The sequence below is a fragment of the Chanos chanos genome, chromosome 4 (genome assembly GCF_902362185.1).
Source record: "Chanos chanos chromosome 4, fChaCha1.1, whole genome shotgun sequence".
NCBI lineage: Eukaryota > Metazoa > Chordata > Actinopteri > Gonorynchiformes > Chanidae > Chanos > Chanos chanos.
In genome coordinates this window covers 41,919,598-41,942,311 of record NC_044498.1, presented here as the reverse complement: position 1 = coordinate 41,942,311, position 22,714 = coordinate 41,919,598, and the positions used below count along the sequence as shown (strand labels likewise).

The following is a 22,714-nucleotide window of genomic DNA, read 5'->3' as shown; positions in this document are numbered from 1 at the left end:
CTAGACACAAATTTGATACTCTGCATCAAACTACACACATTACTTCTATGTCACACTGTTTGTTATACACATTGTTTTAACTACTTAACATAACTCTGCTTAAGGCAAACTGTGTTTAAGGCTCTGGAATTATAATCCAACTTCTTTTTTGCTGACAAACTTCAACTGTCCATTTCAATACTGTATTACACTGATGTGTAGCTGCTAACTTTACATTATCCCTTGACCAGTGGAAAATTATTCAGTTCACAATGGATACTGGAAGTCTGGTACTGAACATGTTTGGAGCAAATACATGGGCCCTCTTCTGAACACAAAGTTAAGATGTAACAGGTTGTTGGAAATGTTTTCTCTTTGCATGACGCTTACACGCACACACTTCACAAATTTCACAGAGCATATGACACCCCCCAACACACACACATACACACACACACACACACACACACACACACACACACCTTATACTCAACAAAGAAATGACCAAAAACACCTACAATGATGAATATTCAGATTTTATGAGGGGGAGTCATTACACTAAAAAGAATAATACCATAAATGAGAATGATACTGTACAGGGGCTTTCCCAGCAGACAGTAAAAAAATAAACACTTGGGTCCTCTTAACTGCCACGTTCAGGCACACTCGAGAAACAGAAACAATCGCTTCCTCTTTCTGACCTTGTGATTTTTTTCCCCCTCTGCGATCTTGCTTGTTCCGTCAAGAATGAATCTACACTGTCTATACGGTCACCGTCACACACTCTAATACTGTCTTATTGTTGGGTATTTTGAGTCAAGTGAAGAAACAAGATGACAAATTTCATCAGAGTGCTTTGTTGTAAAAGCCTAGTTTAATCATAGGTAAGACATGGTTTATGGCTTCCATTTTGCATGCATTGTAATTCATTCACGTAACATCATACGGTTTTGACCAAGATGGACTCCTGGCAGGTTGGCAGTCATCACAGCCTTTCACCTCTACTGTTTGATCATCACAGCCTCTCATATATCTATAGTCGACTAATCCTGATGACATTTATAACAACACTCCCAAAAGACCTGGCCCAATCAAAGAAAGCTGTAAATGTTGACATTTTCAAAAAACAGTAACTAGCTGCAGCTGCTCAAACAGAGTAAAACCCTTGGGAATAAAGCCATAAACTGGAATAAAATTATGCAACAGGTCCCTATGTATCTTTTCTAGTTCCATGTTCAAAAAAATATATCAATAAATTATACTTGTCTAAAGGAGAACAGAGGCTTAACTATCTGAAAGAAGAGAAACATTTAGGTCTTACCCCTTCTATACAAAATGACGTCATTACCAATGTGTCAATGAGACAAGTGTGACACTGTCTTCGGAAGATTATAACTATTAATATCTTTCACATCATTACGATGAGGGTAAAAAAAAAAACGAGGACTACTCTTCACACTTCTATGACGGCTTTCATTAGTAGCTACATGTTATAGGAACACAGTATACCCTCAAGAGACTCCTAAAGCCCCTGCTAGAGAGTGCCAGAATATTCCTTCTCTACAAGCACATCTCGCACGGACTCAAAAGTCCATGATTCGGATAACCTGTAAACAGCTGGCAGGGGATCGTTCCTAAGGTCTGTTCTACATTTAGAGTGAAGCTCATAGTCCCTTGAGCAAATTCAAGGAAGGTCAAGTCCACATGACATTCACAACATGGTCACCAACCACTGGGCAGACATTATCGGTCCCTGGGCACAGTCTCTGCCAGTGAAGTGCCTCATTATTCAGGTCTTCAGAAAAAAAGATTTAAATAATTTAAAAAGAAAGAGGGTTTTAAGACTATCCAAATAACAATAAACAGCCTTGCTTCAAACAACAGTCATTTTAACATGGCGTTCTATTCATGTTGAAAAATTGATGCCCTGGACAAGGGAACAGAAATCCCTCTTATGAAATGATGAAATGAATGATTCAAACAATATGTTTAATCTAAAATATTATCCTCAGAAATGAACGAGTGTTATTTGCAGAAACTTGGGTATTTTCATATACGCTCAACTTGAATGTCTCTAAGATAACCTGATCTCTGGTCAACTATTCAATGCTATATGCAGACTGCTTTACTGAAAAGACTCATTTCTGAATATCAAGGCATGTAACCTATATGTTAAAATCACATTTCTAGCGTACAAAACCGTTCTGCAGATCCAAATAAGTAAAGCATCTGATCTGACCACCGTTTTAACACAGTTGCTTTCCTCTCCAATGAGGCAGGAATATAAAAAAAGGAACTTCAAAACATAACTATTTGAAACTAATGACAAAACAATTTACCGCAAAATCTATGGTGCAAATTATTCCAGAAACCAAACTGTGCCACAAATTTTTATTTGGACAGAGCATGGATGGAAAATTAAAACAATTTCAAGTGGATGGGGAAAAAAAGTCCTCATCTAAAGTACATCTGTTACCCATGAGTATTTCATAACAGCATACTGCTTAGAGGACTGGTACTGGTACAATTACACTGGCTTGCCTTGCTGTCTATAATTAGAGATAAGACTGCTGCAGGCAGAAGTGAGAGGTGGGTGTGTGATCTACAACCCACCAACCACCATGTATGTCTAACTCTTACTTGCCATAGTAAAATGGTACACACAAAAACTGACCAAAAGCAATGTGGGCATACCCCTATTGCCTGTTATGTTTTAGAAGCAATCACAAGATAATGAATACATTTCATATACAGCTTAACAAGCTATGTGCTAGAATTTTTACACCAGAGTACTTTTCCTCTTCATACAAAACTACATAAATATAGATATTAATTGCTAATCTGATCCCAGTGTTAACCTTGTAATCAGCTGCTGGGCAACTCAAGAAATACAGTTAATGTATCTTACATACAGCACTGGTCAATACAAATTCAATCCCAATTGAGAGAGAGACTATAGAAAAACAGATAGAACACCACCTATGTCCAGTTAAGCATACTAACTGAAAATCACGACATTACTATAAAAACTGTAACTGCTGTTACATGTCTGGATGTTTTGAATTTCTACACATTGTGAACTTCTGGGACACTTAAGGTCCAGATAACAGTGAGTTTGGGTATATAGATTCATGAAACACACAAAACTCTCAATCCCATGTAACTAAAATATTCAAGCGCATGCATTAAGGTCAACCCTCTGCTTCAGGTCTACCTTCACTTCCTGTACATTTTGACTCATGTGACCATAATCTCAATTTTCACGTCAAATACAATGTACGTAGCATCAGGCAAAAGAACGAACAAACTTTAAGCTGATTTCAGTATGAGCCAGATGAACTTCCAACTTCCGAATCCCACAGTTTCAATTCCTGATAAGCAGAAACAATGGCCCCACAAAAAAAGTTCCCTTTGTTCAGTTAATTACAGGAAACATGTCACATTCTTAATTCTCAACCACTGCAGTATACAAACAGAGTATGAAACTATGGGCAATTCCATTTGCTGCTAGTGGGGAATAAAAGGATTTACAGATCATGCTAAAAAACTAGGTCTTACATACTCAGATTCACCAGAATTATTCAGGATATGGAATTCGCCAATAAAATGATTTACAGGTTTACACTGGAAAACACCGTCAGTACTTCCTTTTCAGCTTGGGTTTCCAAAACACACGCGGCTTGAGGTCACGCTCAATATTTTTGGAGGTTCACCCTGAATGCAGAGTGTGCGTGATACTGTGGGTCAGGTGAACTCATGGCAAACTCCAGATAATCTTAGCTAATCTTGTTGTCATACCAATTTATGTTTTCTTCAAGATTTACACACCCTCAGACTACAGATGAAGGCTATCAATCATCCTGTGGTCCACCCTTTGGTCCATGACAAATTCTACATGTGTACATGTATCTTTAACAGATGAATACTTATGTTTTATGGAATGTAATTAAACTTTTAATATTATGAAAAATGCCGTGCACACTGTTCACAGGTATCTGTTCGCACATTTCTTTTTTCGTTTTCTTTAACTTTATGATAGGCAAGGTTTGACCAATAATTGAATTAATCAACCAAAAAATTACTTCACTGATATGAACAAATTGGGAACTCCCTGTTAAGGCATGTGGAGACTAGAACCTCACACACCAGGGCTACAAATAACCACAGCCTACAAAACCAACCATGACACAACGTGACCAAATGTGCCCTGCATATGACCAAATGAATAGCTTGAACAGCTAGGCAAAGTCCACTGGCCAGGGATTACCAAAAAGCCTTTCAAAGCTGAGAAAACATGATTTGTTGCATAAAGATTTAGGCCCAAATTCACCCCCACAGTATTTCTGGCCAAGTCTTCACACCAAAACATTTGTTCGTCTGTTCGAGCCAGGATGATGGAAAAGATACACCTGGCTTTAAATGACATAGAATGCTGATATATCACCTTTTTTCACTCAATAATGAGATCCACAGTTAATCTAACATGGCTCAATCAGTACTTTTTATGCTACAGTTAGGTATTTGTAACAGAAATTTAAGTTTCCTTTGGAAATATGGTATTTTTCATGTATCTGCTACGTCTCTATTAATGCCACATTTTGAAAATGTTTCATCCCATCCGAAAAGAACTGCTTTCCTCCTTTTCCAACTTGATGACATACTCTCCTTTTGACACTGCCAAAGGAAATAACTGTGTATTGATGTAACATTACAAAAGACTTCAAAGGACACAGTGTCCTCTACAACAGTACCACAAAGTTTTTTCTCTGAAAGCTGAAATGTCAAATGAAGTTGTTGTTGTTACTATTGTTATTATTATTATTATATGCTTCTTTAGAGAGAAGATAAAACACTTCCTAAACATATGTATCTTCATTTCGTTCTTTCTATAAATATATAACTAGACTATCAGTTATCGCAGTACAAAAAAGTGAGCCCTGTACAATCAATACGATAAATTTTCTATCGATGCTTTTCAAGCAATCAAAAAATCACTAAGAGGAGTCTACATTGAGGGCACGACATCTTTAAAGGAATTGATTTGAAACCCTTGTGGATCAGAATAGACCAAAAGGAGACAAGGATATAAATGTACTCATATTAGTCCTCTTCGACATTGTATAAAACTTGTAAGTGGCCTATACCCAAGGACCGGATAAGTCTAAACAACTGGACAAATCAATTATAAACACCAAAAGTTGGAGGTAGCCCTCCAGTTACAGGGAAATCGCTTACAACACCTACTCTAGCTAAATTTACAGAAGACGAGGAGGCAAATCGTTTTCTATAATGTAACGGTCTCACTTGATAGCTCAAAGAGGCTGAGCTCTACTATACGAACCTGGGAAAAACACACGTTTCAAACGATGCACAACCCAGGGTCCTACTAACAGACAACTCTCCATTTACCCATGTCTAAAATGCTAACAGAAGATAGGAAACCGACTCATAATTTACCGACAAAACGTTCAGTGATAAATTAAATGTCTTACTCACGCTGAACGACAGGAAACCACCAACTGTTTGCTCAAAATAAGATCCTACTCGTTGACTTTAGTCAACTCATAAACATTTGACTGGTGAAAAAAGCTTCCACAATCTTCTCAGCGCCAGTGACAGAATAGTGAAGCACATGAAGCCTACATAGTACATTTAAATTGCGCTTAAAATGTATCTGGAAACTCACCGCTCGCACTTTGAGACAAAGTGGAGACTGATGTTTGGCCCATTTCTATCTTCAATGGGCCGCTGGGCAAACAATCAAGCAGTCCCCGAAGATCTGCGACCAAGCCTTTTCAGTCGACTCGCTTGAAGGTTCATTTCACGCTATGGTACGATAAGTTGCTCATAAAAGCTTTTCCATACTTCGTGAACTAGCAAGAAGAGCATTACGCCAGATTCTTCGTACTAAATGCCTGTCATTCTTTCACGCAGATTACAACGCGCCAGAGGTCATGAGGAGGAAGTTTTTAGCCCCTCCTAGCACAAGTTTGTCGAAATCTGCTTCTGCCTTACATTGCAGTGGTACCTCAAATGTATTTGCTCATCAGTGATCAGACCAGATTTAAAACATGTTTTATGAAGACATGTAAAGTGTATGCACTAAAATTTGAAGAACATTAAAAAGCCATAAATCCAAGCAAATTCACCGACGGCGTTATACCAAAATAGCAGCAATGAAACAAGAGAAACATAAAACTTGTAACAATGAGAAAGAGCAAAAGATAAAGCATTGTTGAAAGAATTTTCTTTCTGAAGTATGACCTTTTGGAACCTCATTATTTTTCGTATGCTGACAAATTAGTGCATTTATAAACACCCTCTGGAGGTCCTTTATTACTAAGTTCAGTACAGTTTTAAGTTGACATAGATAATGAATGTTGAAAGTGTTGATACTTCAAAGTTTTGAGTTCCAAGAGGCCTATTAATTCATTTTCCTTATCCTTCAAATTGAAATGAAGCACAAAATCTGTTTTGTTTCCGCCCCTGTAAACTAATGGAAAGCTTAGCTGAACTTCTTGATGTTTGTAAAATCGTCTTCCTTGGTCCTGCTCCCCAGACCAGAAAGAGCTTAATTTCCTACAGTAAATGCCTGCTGCACCTAAGCTCTTCTTCTAAACCTCTTCTGCAGAGGCTGCGGGTGGGAATTAGGCAGGAAGGGTTCCTCCAGTCCTGTCCTTGCCTGACGGAAACAGGCCTGCTCTGGAGACGCGAGGCATTGTTCTCCAGTGCAACTTCTCACTGAGCACACCCCTTCCCCTCTTCCTGCTATATCTCATTAAAGCTAGACCACAAGCTATATCAACACATCGTGCTGTCTTCTTTTCATACCCTCCATATTTCCATACTACAATAAATATTTCCATACTACAAATAAATGGTAGATCTCCATGTAGCACTTGCTTTGAAGCAAAGACTGGTTTGTTATCAAAGGGTACATAACTGATTTTGGTGGATTATCAATGCTTGGACTCAGAGCCAAGTTGGCCACTGACAAAATCCTCTGATGGCAAAGCGTACTGCTGTATAATACTGGTCATATGGAATCTTGGGGTTAATTGAAAAAATCACATTAATATTTCATATTTCTTAAGAGCCTTTGTATTCTGACCTGAGGGCATATTTCCAGTGAAGTCAGCTGGAGCTTTCAGGAGTCAGCAGGTGACTATAGTCGTGTGCCCCTCTGGTGACACACTGTGTCTGCCTCAGCTCAACTAACACCCTGCCATTAAACTTAGCATTCTCTGATAAACTCTCTCTCTCTCTCTCTCTCTCTCTCTCTCTCTTTCACTCATTTTCTTTCTCTTCCTCTCTCTTTCACACACATGAATACACAGAAGTGCATTAAACACTATATTCATTGTTGAAGATATATTTAATACAATCAATATATTCACCAAGCTAAAGCCCATTCAAAACAACCAATTCGACAGATTATCGAAAAAAGCACAGACAAACCACCAAAATATCTGATGTAAAGTACCTGAAATACAATGATATCTGTATGCCCAGTTGCATCCCTAAGGAGGCAATTTTAAGACTCCTTTTAACCGTCCTTGAACGCTGACCAGAAGTCTGAGTCATAACATGCTACAGTGAATGCATGACACACATCATTTATGACTAGAGCCAATATATTTAAAAACAGAACAGGCTTCGGGTGAGTCATCAAGAAGAGAAGCACAACCTACTTCAGACCTGTTTTAGTTGAAAGAGAAGGATTGCCATCTATTGGTCATTTCCTTTTCTTGTCTGATTCTTCAGAAATGCTGAAATTCACATTGGCTACGTTCTGAAGACACTGACTTAAATGGCTTTGTATACTAACAGTTTTAACATGTGCTAAAGGGTTGGGAAAATATTGACACATCCACCTTGTGGTTTTCTTTTGTGCCAGAAGCAGAAACTATCATAATGTGTTAACACTACTGGATTTGTCTAATGTCCACTCCATTCATCCTCTCTAATCTTAGAAGTCAGTGAAAGGAGGATCATTTTTGATTGGAAACAAATGAAAAACACTATTATATGAAACAAAAAGCAATAAGAGGCATGGTAGTAGCACCTTCATCTATCTTGTCACAAAGGCAAACATTGATTTTCTATTTGCAGCACGGTAAACAAGCTTTTCCTCAGGGGATGGGCAGGCAAATTACTGCTAAATGGGTGAGTGTTCGTATTTCCTAAGCGATGAGCAAACTCACACAATAACAGTACACCAACAAACTAGCTGGGATTAACAAAGCTCAAGACAATGTGTTCCTCATAAGAGTGACACACGCAATTTTTAAAATCAAGTCTCTTTCAAGTCTAACAGTGATTAGAATTAGTCAGAAATCCATATATGACCACTTAAAAATAAACAAACAAACAACCCCCTCCCCCTCCCCCCAAAAAAGAAAAAAAAAAAGTCTGCTGATATTTCATGCATTACTCACCATTCTTCACTTTATTGCTTTAGGACAATTGGAACACACCTGATTGACACGACCAAGAATGTGACAACTAGCAGATTGGCGGGATTACGTGGCTTCCCTGTATGTAAGAGCTCAAAAGTACAATCTTAAGTACACCCTGGAACTTCTCTGGGCAAAATTCAACAAGCTTTTCCACATTAATAAAGCTGTACTAACACATTAACACTGCAACATCAAATAATTGACGCGCATCTCCTAGGCCTAGGCGATATCTATACTTCTGTCTCTATTATATGTATTTTATTCACTTAGTGATAGGATTGTTGGTCCACATACCGTAGTTGTCCTCCATCTGGGAGAGATCACTGAAGGGTTTCATTTAAATTATCCAATGCAGTCAAATGCCCCTAGAGACAGGAGCCCGAACTGACCGAGAACAGAGAGAAAAATCCATCCATTTGCACTAGAGTACAGCTTTAAGTGCACATGGAAGCAAACAATGTTGGACAGTTAGGACCAAAGAGGCCCTCTCACTCCACTCTCCATCCCATCAAGCGCAAATGCAACCCGGCCAAATGCTAATACAGAGCTAATGTATCAATACTAATGGACTTATTCCCTTTAAGAGACAGATGCAGTTTGCTTCAGCTGTTTCACTGTCGATAAGACTACAGAATTAGTAAACCACGGGTCCTCTTCGGACTAAACTGAGAGACAGTGCTGATCAGAAGAATATCAACCTGAAGTGTTGGAACACAGCAGGGATCCGCTAAAAGAAGGCACAGGATGTTTCCTGAATATAAATACAGCTTGTTTGACAAAGGTTGGGGATAAGCTCATAAAATATTAACTGGTAACTGACAGCTCAGCACAAGCAAATGGAAATTATTGTTTAGGTGGTGCCATTTAGGTCTTCCTCACCCCTAGATTATTTATTAACCTTAAAGCCAGAAGTTATAACATGTTGGTAAATATAGACATCCTTTTCTACGACTGCATGCAAATTTCTAACCATGGAATGTGAGAACATCAGAGTAGTTTACTGAAAGGTAACTTAATAGTACTGTGCTTGCAAAACTCCTCATCATTAGGAAGTGATAATTTCACTGTTAGGCAACAAATCTACGGAAATCAATGACTGCATCCTTCCGCTAATGCTTTACAAGTAAGACTGTAAAGCAGTATAATGACTGTTATGAATGAGTATGTGATCAATAATATCAGAGCACACAGTCATGCAAGATTATGACAATAAGGCAATGAAGTCATAAAGTAAGCCTGAGATTCTTCAGCTAGCAGCTCAGCTCTGCTACTTCAACTGTCCAGCAGAGGGATGTGCTCCACAAATTCGATAAGGTTTGTCACAGTGAGATTTTAGCACAGAGACATGTTCTGTTATCCTCGATGTTGACCGATGATTATTCAACTGAAAAAAAGGAAGTACATTTTCCAAAATAAAAACTACTTAAATGCAGATACGCTGTTCCACTACTGCATGCCACTATCAAAAGACAAATGTCGATATTTATCTTGCTAAATGCGCCTTATATAACCCAAAGCGTGAGATGGATTGAGCGAATGACAAGGGCCCTGCTGGCTAAATGTAAGAGATACATGTCCAAAATTAAGGTGTTGTCATGTTCAATCAGGTGCACAAAAAGCAGACAAGAGTTATCCCTGCTGGCAAGAGTGTCCTCTGTCTACACTGAATGTGCTTGCCTGCATGTTTATTTAATTAGCCAGGCCAGTGTTCTTTTTGGATGTTTTGTTTTTTTCTTTGTTTTTGTTTGGGGGATTGTTGTTAAATGTTGGTTTAATTTTTTTGTCTTCTCTGTACGTTTGTAGAGCTAGCAACTCACTAAAGGCAGTAGACTATTTGTGTCATAACTTTAATGGTACTGCATTTGCCAAAAGTCTATAAAATTAATTTGTAATTGCATTCATAAATTCACTCCATCCTAATGCAATACTTAAATTTTCTTATATAAGGAATTTCAATAGAATTATGCACTTCATAAGGCACTTTTATTAGGCTATTACATGATGTTTGAATAGTGAACCATGCCACATTTGCCATTATAATTTCAGATTACATTAGGGATGACCTTAAAAAAGTCTCCAATGTCATAACACAAACAAAAGTAAATAAACCACACACACACACACACACACACACACACACGTATATGATGCATACGTATATATATAGAGAGAGAGCGAGAGAGATGTGTGTGTGTGTGTATTGTCTTATATATATAAAATAGAGAGAGAAATATATAATACATATAGACTGTACATTATATATGTATTGTACATGCACAACACCTATGTAGCTCCACTGTTCTCCAGTTCCTATTGCTTCTCTTACTGATAGAGAACTTTTTTTTTTTTTGCTGAGCACATTCTTTGGCCTTCATTCTCACTAATGGGAGACAACAAGGTAGTGCCAGACTCGTCGATCAATATTTGACATCCTGTCACAGAATGGTTTGATTTTTTCCCTCAGCCCTGGACTGCTCTTGTTTGAAAATCAGGGACATTTAATAATAGCATGATGCAGGGAAAATGTAAAGCATTGTGTTTCACAGTGTGGGGAAACAGGATCTAATATTCCCATCAGCAGGGAGAAGAAAGCATAGCTGGGGCAGCCTAACCTCTGGGCTGTTCTCTTGTAGAGCAGAGAGCTGTCTCCAGCACTCTACTGAGTAATATCCATTGCTATTATTTTTAAAAGTTGATATACCATATGATGTCAAACACAATATGTAACAGCTTACTGACAACTTATCTAATGCTCTATGTTCTATGATAACTTTGTTGAAAAGTGACAAATTACGCTATCAGACACTTTCACATCCCTATTGCTAGATACTAACTTTAATACGGGTAATAAGACCATGCACAACATTGTCATCTCACTGTGAGACTCTAAAGCAGTATCCACAAACTCTGTGACAGTCTCCCTTTCACTGCCTCCAATAGTACATGAATATTGTCCTAAATACAGGCAGGGTGTGTGAATACTAGAAGACAGCAAGTCTGACTGAGATCAGTGCAAACAAAGCATATAAGATAGATAAGCTTTTTCTGAGTACTAAAACATGGCCTATGACTCAGGCCAGAGATAACTGCCATAGGTTATGTTAGTTACACAGTATTTATGAAATTCATAGTGCTCAAAAATACGCCGCAGGGAAGATTAAGGAACAAAAGTCTGTTGTTATGCAAAGTGAATCTACCTGGTCTTATGAAAATAGATATGCAGGCAATGTCAATATCTGACATATTTTTGTGGGAAAGTGACAGCATTTGACATTTTTTAACTCCATGCTTTATCCTTTAAGTGTATTTCTTAGTTCTCATTTTCATTTCAACCATGTTTCATGAAAATTAGTTTATTCAAAATGCCACAAATAAGGTCATATGAAAAAGGAACCAGTGGTTAAGGTTAGGACCCGGGTTAGGGTTAGGAACGGTAACTTTTCACATAAACCTTTGATGACATTACACATTATTTTGAAACAAACTTTTTAGAGCTTAATTACTGATGTTTTTGCAAATCTAAGCATTTGACACCTTTTCGTGAGCGAATCTGAGACCTACGGGACTATACTGGTCTTGTGGCGACAGAATAGAGACAGGCTTGCAGAAATGCAAACAGCAGGCAAAAACTGTCAAAAGAAGCTAACTCTTTGCGAATGCCATGCAGGTAAAAGAACAAAGTAAGAATTTCAACAAGTATATGAGCGGGTAAAAAAGTAACCTGGACTTCATTATCATTCGAATATGCCTTTAAGGTAAGACAGGTAACACGATCGTCAAGAGTGGTAAAAATGGGTAAATCTTCTCTCCAACAGTCATCTCAGAACTTTGGTCTCTTAAAGTAGCAGCTTCATTATACCATCACAAATATGACGTCACTTTGACGCACTACATCATGCAAATCAGTTCAAATATTGTTGACACAAAGTTGCTCATAATGGTTCCTGATGCTTCATTGACTCTTACTATCTCATCGGTATCCAGCCACCTTAGCTAAGTCTCACCCTTTCTCCACCATCTCCCTGTGTAGATGTATAGTGAGATGGTTCCTGAATGCAACTGTCTATATAAATCAAGAAGCAAGCTTGGGCTTGAACAGGTACAGGTGCTCTTTGGAAATGTTCATTTCGTTGCATAAATAAAACTGTGTTCCTGAATATTGCTAAGACTGGACTGGCAGAAATGCAGTACCTCTTGGTGCTGTTGAGCCTACCTCTGAAGATTGTTTAATTGTCGTAAAAGGAACTGGTTCGTCCAGACTTATAGGGGCATTCCGTGCAGCTGTAGTTTGCTTCATAACAGCTGCTGTTTTAACATTCTTGGAATCACACACCTTAATTTCTGAGGATTTCAATTGAAGTTTTAGTTTTGCTTTACATATGGTGTGAGAAGTGAAGACTCTGCATATGTAACGACAATGCAAATATAAAACCAAGTTTGATTTTCACAAATTGCTCCTGGTCAGAAAACGTTTTGCCTTGCAAAATATCTTGTAAAAGTAACATTGACATATTCTGACTACGCATTCAAGCTCTTTTACAGGCGTAAACAAATGAAGATATCCAACAACTAATGGATATAATATACAATGTACAATATACAATGTTAAAAGCATTTATCCATATACAGTATTTAAAGTAAATACACCGCAACGTAACCAGAGAAAAACTGTGTCAGCAGTTAGGTTCAAACTACAAACAAAAAACCTGTTTTATTGGTTAAAGCAACCATTCAAAACATGTGTAACACAGAATTCAGTGTGTGTGTATTTTACCACTATGAGAACATCTGATAAAAGTTTTGTAAAGCGATAGACAATATTGCTGGCTGTAAATACAAATTCAATGTGTTTTTTGTTTTTACTGTCATGAAATCTGTAGTTAAAAGTGCATTTAGTGCAGTTCAACCCCTAATAGCTATGCTGGACTGTTATTACACTCGAAAAAAGCATAGCAAGCCAAATCATCGAAACCAGAACACATCATATGACACTGGCCAAATATAGCCTCGGTATAATACAGCAACACTTCATATCGCAGTCTGTTTATTCCATTGATAAAACATAACACTGCGAGATGTCATGAATACTCCAATGGAAAAGCATTAATCCAATTTTGAAACTGCTCCAGATTGTGTACTTGCAAGTCACCTCCAAGCACATGTATTACTGCTGTATACACTAACACAGTGGAGAGTTTCACAATACTGCCAAAGAATTAGGCTATTTGACTCACTCTCCAATACAGAACAACAGGTGACAAACAAGCAAATCACTGTACCTGCAAATTTGTACTTTGATAACTCAACCCTTCTCTCTCTCTCTCTCCCCCACACACCGACACCTCACACAGACCCCCCTCAGTATATCTAAGAATACTTACGGGCATGTTCCATGACTGGAAGAAAGAACCTGATCGCTCCTATGAGTTGGTCCTCTGCTTCCTCTGTTTCCTCTCTCTCCCTCACTCTCTCTCTCTCTCTCTCTCTGTCTCTCCCTCACTCTCTCTCTCTCTCTCACTCTCTCTCTCTCTCTCTTCCTCTCCCTCTCATAATCTTTTTTATCTCTCTCTTGGCCCCTCCCATAAACACTCTCTCAGCATTCCTTGCTGCAATAGATCGCAGCAGGAAGAGCGTCCAACTCCAGCGGATGACAAACAGCCATTACCTCCATTAACTTGAATTGACTGAGAGGGCCTGAACCCATCAAGTGGAACCTCCCAATCCACTGGGGGTTTTCAACTGCCACCCATAGCAGAGAGAGAGAGAGAGAGAGAGAGAGAGAAAGAGAGGGAGAGAGAGAGAGAAAAAAGAGGTAAAGAGAAAGAGAAATGATAACAATAGGAAGGGTGAGAGTCTCCTCACAATCTTAGTCTATTTTTGGTCTCAGACTCAACATCAAAGTTGGCTACCATTCAAATGGAATGAATCATAGCCTCTGCTGTCTCTCTCTACAGTATAGGAGCTTGAGAGAGCAGGCTTTCAGCCCCACTTGATGCTGCATACTTATCTGAGCAAAAAGGTTGTTATTATGTTGCCATAGAAAGTCTAATGTGATTGCAGACCAGATTGTGCTGTAACAGCAACACTATGAGCATTTACATTAGGTGTATAGGTACACTTCAAGTCAGGTAAAAAAAAAAAAAATGGGAAAAAAACCCCAAAACAATTGCTGGTGTAACATGCGGAGTGACTCCTGATTTATAACACTGAGTGGCTGCGATTGGACGATGTTGTGCTGTTGCTGAGAGGTTGCAGTAAACCTTGTTAGTTATGTAGACATGGGAATCCCTGGGCTGAGCCACTGCAACACCCACACTCTCTCTCTCACTCTCTCTCTCCTTCTTTCTCTCTCTGCCTCTCTCTTTCTAAATTATATAGTGCAAGGGGTTGATCATTTCAGTTGAGTTCAATAAAAACTGAAATATTAGAGGAGGTCCGTCCTAATAGACAAACCCCCTTAGCTTCATAAGCAAAATATTTTCCGTCGTGCTAGCCAGAATGCTAAGTTGTCAAAGTCCACTGTCCATTTCCGAGAGTAACTAACCATTGAAACAGCACAATTAAACGGCTACAGTATCATGGAAACACTGAACTTCAGTATGATCCTGTGTGATTTCAGGGGATGTTAAGGCTTTAAAGTGTCACATTTTAACCAAGTTGGGTTATTGTTTGATAATTAGGTTAACTAGAGAATACAGTGCTATATATAGCATGACAGAAACTTCTGCCCTCATCTGTCAATATATCAACTGATCATAGATGGACTTACACAAATATTTGTTTGATAATTCTAATGAATTGTGTTTGTGAGGAGGTCTTGCTCTGGTGATTTGAATCATCCAGGTGGTGTTCTTTCATGAATCCCATTATTTCCAAACACGTGAACTGTTTTGGTTTTCAGATGAGGGAAAGTGTTTATGCCTGAACCACAGGATCCCCTACATCATTGAAAGGGAGAAAAGGGGCAGCAATTTCCACAAATGCAAAGCTAGCTCCTTCTACCACAACCCCAACACACACACACACATACACACACACACACACACACACACACACACACACATACAAGACGGGGGGAAGAGAGAGAGAGAGAGAGAGAGCGCGAGAGAGAGAGAGAGAGGGCAAGTTAAGGATGATTTTTTGTGTGATTAGACATCACAGGTGCCGCATTACAATGTGTTGTCCAGAGCTGATCAGCAGCTGAAATCCCTCAAACGCTCTGCAATCTCAAACACACAGTCTGGTTCATGATCTGGATTGCGAGCTATACTTTTTTGCCCTCCCTCATTCCCAGAGAAATGAACAGACATCCCATTAAAATGCTGCATGAAATGGAGGCCAGCGAACAGACAATAATGATGAAAGCGTGTTGCCCCTCTCATTCATATGGCCTTTGTGCAGAGGCACCCACGAGCATTGCTTTGTCACAGTTTTACAAGAGCCATGATGAGGCAGGGATGTTGGTGAGTGATCACAGACGTCAGCTCAGAACCTTCTCATGTGGCTTTACTCTCCTAACTGCACCTTGCAATTTGAATGGGGTTTGTAAGTGCAAGGAACAGCGAGGGGTGGCTTGCATCAGCACCAGAGAAGCACTTGCAACTAGATGAGTGATGCTAGATACTAGCCTTTTCCTCAATTAGATACTTTCCACAGAGAGCTACTGAAGGCTTAGCATAGCTAATCAACACAATGGCGGTGGCATTACCACCTCTTAAAGCTGTATTTAGCAGTGACGTCAAGTGGAAATGCTCTGCTTCTATAATTTCCTGCTTGACTGAGTGTATGAAACCCAAGTTTAGGCTAAAGGTTAGGATAAATCGCTGTACCATTGCTCTGGCATCCTGCTCTCAGAAAAAAAAATGCAAATACATTGCCAACCTCTCAGAAGAAAACTGCACAACTGGAGATCCACTGTAATGTCTCTTATTGATTCAGCTCTCAACATGTTCTCCTTAACTGTACAGTGACGACGAAAAAAAAACAAAAAACTACAACCTTTCAGACAGCTCAGCTGGCACACAGACAGAGCCTTCAAAGTAAGATGGCAGCTCCAATCTGCTCAAAGACCTGAATTATTAAAGCGCGTCTCCTGCATTCACAAAGCAATGAAATCCATCAGAATCAAACAGCTGGGAGCAACTACATCTGCTCCAATAGACTGGGCTGTTTCTGTTAGTTATTCACTGTCTGTCCTAAAAACAAGCATACAAGGTTACAGCAAGTTCCAAAATTCAAGCGGATCACTTTTTAGGTTTAGATTTCTGTTGTTGCTACACTCAGTCATTCATTTCTATACTTCATCAGAAAGGACATATCAGGCACTCTGACTCTGAGCAAAGTACACTGAACAGTGTGACAAAAAGTGGTGTCACGTGACTGTTAATGTCAGTATAATTACTGTGCGTTGTTACTGAGTATCTTAGCAGTTTACATATGGCTAAATATACGGGAATGCACAGTTAAAGCCCAAAGTAAAGGAAATGCCTAAATAAATAAGGGCTTATCATTCATAGGAGTGACTCCTGAGATTATTAAGCTACTAACGTCCCGGCACGCTGACAGTCATTAACATAAACACTGACCGGGCCCAGTCCTCCATCATTTTGCCTGCTAGGTCTTGAGAAACCGATATCAGTGACTTTCAAAGAGGAGTACCAGAGTCGGGGCATGCTTAGCAGGCGCGTCGGTGAAGAGGAGTATTTTATTAGCTGATGTTTCATGTGGCACAGTAGTGTAATGATGTTGGCGTGAAAGACATTGTAATTTATGCTCAAGAACATAATACTCCACTTGATATCCATACACTGGTTTGATATGTAGGGTAAAACTGAAGAACAACTCTGGATAACTGGTTAGGTGACCTCCATGCATTGTGTCTAAATGCAAGATATCAGTCATTTACCAGGAAAGTCTCTGTCGCCTTTGGGAGATTCTGTCACTGTTTTTCACCACCATAAACAAAACATCAAATAACAGAATTTTCACGGAAGATGGCAGAAAGGTGTTTCAGACATTTATAGAATCAATGCCAAGATACCGTGGCAGCCAAAGGTACATGCAGGCCAAACACTCTGTTAAGACCCTTTTTATTTGTCAATATGTTCTTACTTCACTAAGTGTATAAAAAAGGGGCTTTTAGAGCCATTCTTAGACTCGTCATAATCATTCATATACACTTAAAATATCTCCAGGTTAACGGCCATTTTCATGTCAATACATCTGAATCATTAAATGCCAGAGAGGAAACATGATTCATTCTCTAACATCTACATTAGCTTTAAGGGTAGTTGCATGAGTGATGCAGAGTGGGAATGCTTGAAGAATGATTCACGTTGTCTAGCACAGGAAAGCAGAGGAGGCGGACACAAAAATAATCCAAAGCCGTTCTGATCGCAAATCCAGCAACTACTGTTCGAACACCTTTGGAGCTGTGCTCTTTCTCTTTTCTTTTCTTTTCCTTCTTTTTTTTTTTTTGGTCTTTTTGCATGTGAAAACATTTTTTAGCGTGTGTTAAAACCTGACAAGTCACTGGTTCCAAATCAACACATTTAGTCATCATAGGGATTCTTGTCTTCACCTCTGTTAAGAGCAGAACCAGAACATTTTCCCTGTGATAGGCTGAAGCTGACAGAGTTAGCATAACATTCTTACGAGAGATGCAGAATCTGAGCATTTTTAACAATGAAGAATCCAAATGGTCCTAATAGCTTTCTATTTTCAGAGTAATGGATTGTTTGGAAAAGACAGCTTCTCACAGCAGGCTTGTGTTCACTGTGTAATTACACGACTAATTGAATGCTTGTATGAACAACCCATAAACTCACACCAGCATCTGAGAGAAGCAAAACCTACGTATTAACTCAGACAGGCCTTCTTTTGGTTAAGAGGCGTTCTGCTCTGATATCCCCTGCCTAAAAGAATAAAAAGGCCTGTTTTTAGAAAGGCAAGAGGCTAAAAGAAGGATATGAAATCACACTGGCACGTGCGCTTGTATAGGATTTAAGAAGCCAGTGATATATACCACATTTTGAGCATTTTTTATCCATCTGTATCCCTTGTAACTTAATTTTTTTTAATGCAGTGTCTGACTAAGGAAAGGTTCTCTCCCTGAAGCTCCATTAAACAGCACAGTCAGAACGGGCATCACTACTGCTCCTGTTACAGGAACCCATATCTGAGATGTCATACAGCAGAAGAGTATTAATGATTGATATGTTCACTGAGGATGCTGCTCTAGTGGTGGTTTGGCCTAAGACATTTACAAAGATAAACAACAGTGATAGAGGACAGACAGGGAGAGTGGCAAAAGAGATCGTGCTCTTTGCGTAAGCTTCAAAGGGCTCTTGTTCACCCCCCTGTGGCTGCTTTCCAAAGTGCAGTGTGCAGCTGACATCGTCACAGTATTCTAACACGAAAGATAAATGTATAACGCCTAACAACTAATTTCCTGTTTCTACAGAACTGTTAAATAACAACAGTCTAATGGCTAGTTGGTTTTCAGTGCCTTCTGTCAGTGTTAATGAAAGTCTGTGATATCCTAAAATTAAGTACCAGAAATTGGAAAAAAAAATTGAAGCCAGGGAAATTAAGCAGTAGAAAATTATATTCTGTTTTGATTTTGTAAGGTAGTGCTAAATAAAATACTTTTATTCTAAAATGTTCATAATGTGAAATAGATTGATGAGACTCAAGGAATGCTGTTACTTGCTTAAGTGTAAGAACAGGCTAACAGGAAGTGGTTAAATGTTGACTCAACACACGGGTGTAAAAATATACACTGATCTAAATGCTGTACGGGGACAAGACAAAAGTTGAGCATCATTTTTGCTGCTGCTCTATTATTGAGTCTTTCTATGAGCATTTATGACATTTGAAAATGCCCTGCTATCAGCTCATACATAGTCTTGTATCATGCAAATTTTCTTGTTGGTTTAAATATTATAAGCAATTTTGTGTACTGCTTACAGTGTGCATGATTATAAATAGTTATTATTCATTGTATGGGCTCTCAAATGAGGAGTCACACATTTTCAAGAAACAAAGAATATACACTGATCCTGATTCTGCACTGTGCTTTGACTGTAAACACTATAATTAAGTGTCTTAACAGGGTGTTGGCCACCACAAGCCAGAACAGCTACAGTTTGTCTCAATATAAGCCAACATCGTTCCATAAACAATTTTATTATTTGGTGTTTTTTTGATAGTAGTGGAAAATATTGTTTCAGGGCCAGTCCAGAGTCCCCCATAAGTATTTAGTGGGGTTGAAATACTGTGACAAAGACAGTCATGGTGCATGGTTAATACCTTGCATCTAGACAATGCAGGGTGACCACAGCTGAGTACCACAGTTGACTTTCAACCACAGTTGACTCTAGTCTTCCTACAGTCTTCTATACCAGTGTTCACCAAGCCAGTGTTCCCCATTAAACATAAGCAAGTTGAGAAAGTTTTGTCCCTGGGGCTCTTCTTAACAGTGCCTCAACAATGACTTCCATTTTAAAAGGTACACAGACTACTTCCTCTAGCCATGGCAGCCAAAATAATACATGCCTCAGTCTGCCTGCATTTTTATACTTGACCCTAAACATGGGACGTTAATTTCTCAATTAAACCAGGAAACACACCTGTGTGGGCCCATCAGTTTTCAAAATATTTTGCATATTTTATATTTTCCACCTGAATGAAGAGAATTCCCAGTTGTTAATACCGTTGTTACTTTTGGAGGTAGCATGTGCTTTTCCAGATATTCAGAAGAATTCAAGTGCAATCAGAAAGTTATGAGTAAAAACAAACATCCATGTTTAGCTAAAGGTGTAGGCACTGTATTTTCAGAATTGGTAGAAAAGTCGGTTGAGTTGAACTGCAAAATACACATATGCAATTTAAAAAGCACAGTGCACAGCAATTATTGTTATTTACTGCTTACCGTTATTTAACGCATTTTACCGCTTTTTCGGGTAAAGGTAGAGCAATCTAGGGCTTCTGCTGCTTTGCTATTTGTCGTACAACGTAGCTAAAAGTGGCCCACCAACCAATATGTCATGTGAATGCTAATTGGAATGATCTGTTCGGAAATCATACTATCAAATCTGAGGACCCTCCTTGTTTTGCTGAACCTTTATTTTTGAGATGCCACCCTGGCTAAAAGCAGGTCATGACTTTTACAAGCATTACTACTAAAATTCTCACAACGTCTCACCCTATCATAGAGAAATCAAGAGAATACGAACAGTCATCTCTATTATGAGTTTAAGGTCGATATATGGAGGCCCAAAGCATCCATATAGATGTCATGGTTTACATGTGGGACGACAGGAAGTCAGTCTACACCATTACCATCACGTACTTAACAGTACAGTAAGTAGGTTTTTTTTTTTTTTAATGCCATCACTTTATTTCATTCTGCCCTTTTTTTAAGTACTGACATTTTCTTTGGGTGGTTAATTCAGGCTTGACAATTACCACAAATGTTTCAAAGGGATACCATTTTAAAATTATTGACAAACTAGATTATTTGGTTTCAGTTGACTTAATTTACATCCTCTGAAAATTTATGCTGTTTATCAGTGGGCCGAGGGTTTGGTAAAAGTTACTGTTGGTTAAGTAGTCTTACCTGAAGTAGCTGAACGCAGCCTTGTAAATATTTTCAACCTGAAACCAGAGGTATCACTTTGAGAACGGACTCTGTTTATGGGACACAGCGAAGGGTATATCTTGTCGGGAAAACTGTCTTCATCGGCCATCGCAATACCTTAGGTTCAAAATGACTCGATAAGACAGTAGAGATGATAAAACGAAGAAAGAAAAATCCCTGAGTGCCTCGCAACACATGAGAAGACACGAACGTCTACTATCAGTTGGCGTTGCTTTAGACCCTCCCTCTGGCTTCCTTGCACTACTAATAGCATTTGAACAAGGAACTGTCAAACCTGTCACAACGGCATACCGCAATTTGGTGCCGACAGAGTGAAATGTGTTTTTAATTTTCCTCAGGTGACCACAGTTGTATCACCCTCATAAATCAAAGTAACAAGATGACAGTTACTCAAACAGAGACCTGTAACTGCCAACTCCCTAAAATACTTACAACACATGCTTCATTTTATATATGTTTTCGAATAATTACTGTGTATTCAGTCACACTAAACGATTGCGTATTAGGTCGTTATGAGTTATTCTGTATCATTAATGTGACGCGATGTCCTTTATTCTACTTGCAACTAAATAATCACCTGATTGATCATGACTTCAACTTCTTAACGTTAGAAACAACTGACGTCAAGTGTATCCCACTCATACTTAAACATGTTTACTGCTCATAGTTCACCCCTTACACCTGAAACTTGTATGCCAAAAGTAAGGTAAACCTCTGATACACCGCTATTCAATAGACTCTCTTAAAATGATATTAACAGCACAGTAAATAGCAATAGAATTAAATGAATACCAACAATGAGAAGCAGTTGTGAGGACTTGGAGAGAAATCTAAAGTGCCAAAGTAAATGTACAAGGTAAAACAGACACAACTACATGAAGTTTCCTCAAAATGATGTTTCCTAAATCAGAATTTGCCTTGCCGCGTTGCATGAGAGCATTTCAGGCATGTGCGTTTTCATATTTGTCAAAAAAATAAAAGTTTTAGATCTAACCATGAACTATAATTGTGCATGTTGTTAATATTTACATCAGTATTATTCTGTTTTGGTCAGGGAGCTTCTGTTATTATTGTATACTTAAAAAAAGATTCACTGAATGTACAAGAAGTCTTTTTACACTAATTATTGCTTTCATGCAATGTTAGAATGCACAAAACAGAAGAAAAAAAGATTTGATGAATCTTATCACATCAAGTTAGTTTTAGCTTGAGTATCAAGAAGCTGTAGCATGCTCCAGCATTTTCAGACACTGATACATCTAACCACACACACACACACACGCACACACACACACGCACGCACGCACACAGATGTGCTTACAGACACACAGTATCTGTAAACACAGCAAAAAAGAAAACATTGCTCATGCTGAAGTTCCTGTTAACCTCTTGTGAAAGTTATCTCTACAAAATGTGACACCTTCTTCAGTGGCCCCCTATTACATCACATGTTTGGTAAATATCCAGGGGTGAGCATAGGGGTAGTCTTCACTGACCCATTTGTTTATCGGCACACAAGTACAAAAGCCAGACGTCAGAGAATGATGGGTGACTCAGTGCTTTGGTTAATGTGTAACTCAAGAGGCTAGCCATGATACCTTCCAGTTTTTAAAAC

At 38.7% G+C, this 22,714-nt stretch overlaps 1 protein-coding gene across 1 annotated transcript in view; it reads right to left on the bottom strand.

Moving 5' to 3' along the window:
- phactr2 (phosphatase and actin regulator 2) overlaps positions 1-21,187 on the bottom strand; it is a 34,639-nt gene extending 13,452 nt beyond the window's left edge. Inside the window, exon 1 of the mRNA XM_030772334.1 lies at positions 21,058-21,187. Coding sequence (XP_030628194.1) covers positions 21,058-21,187 — 130 coding nt within the window. The remainder of the gene's footprint in view (positions 1-21,057) is intronic.
- Between the last annotated feature and the right edge of the window lie 1,527 nt (positions 21,188-22,714).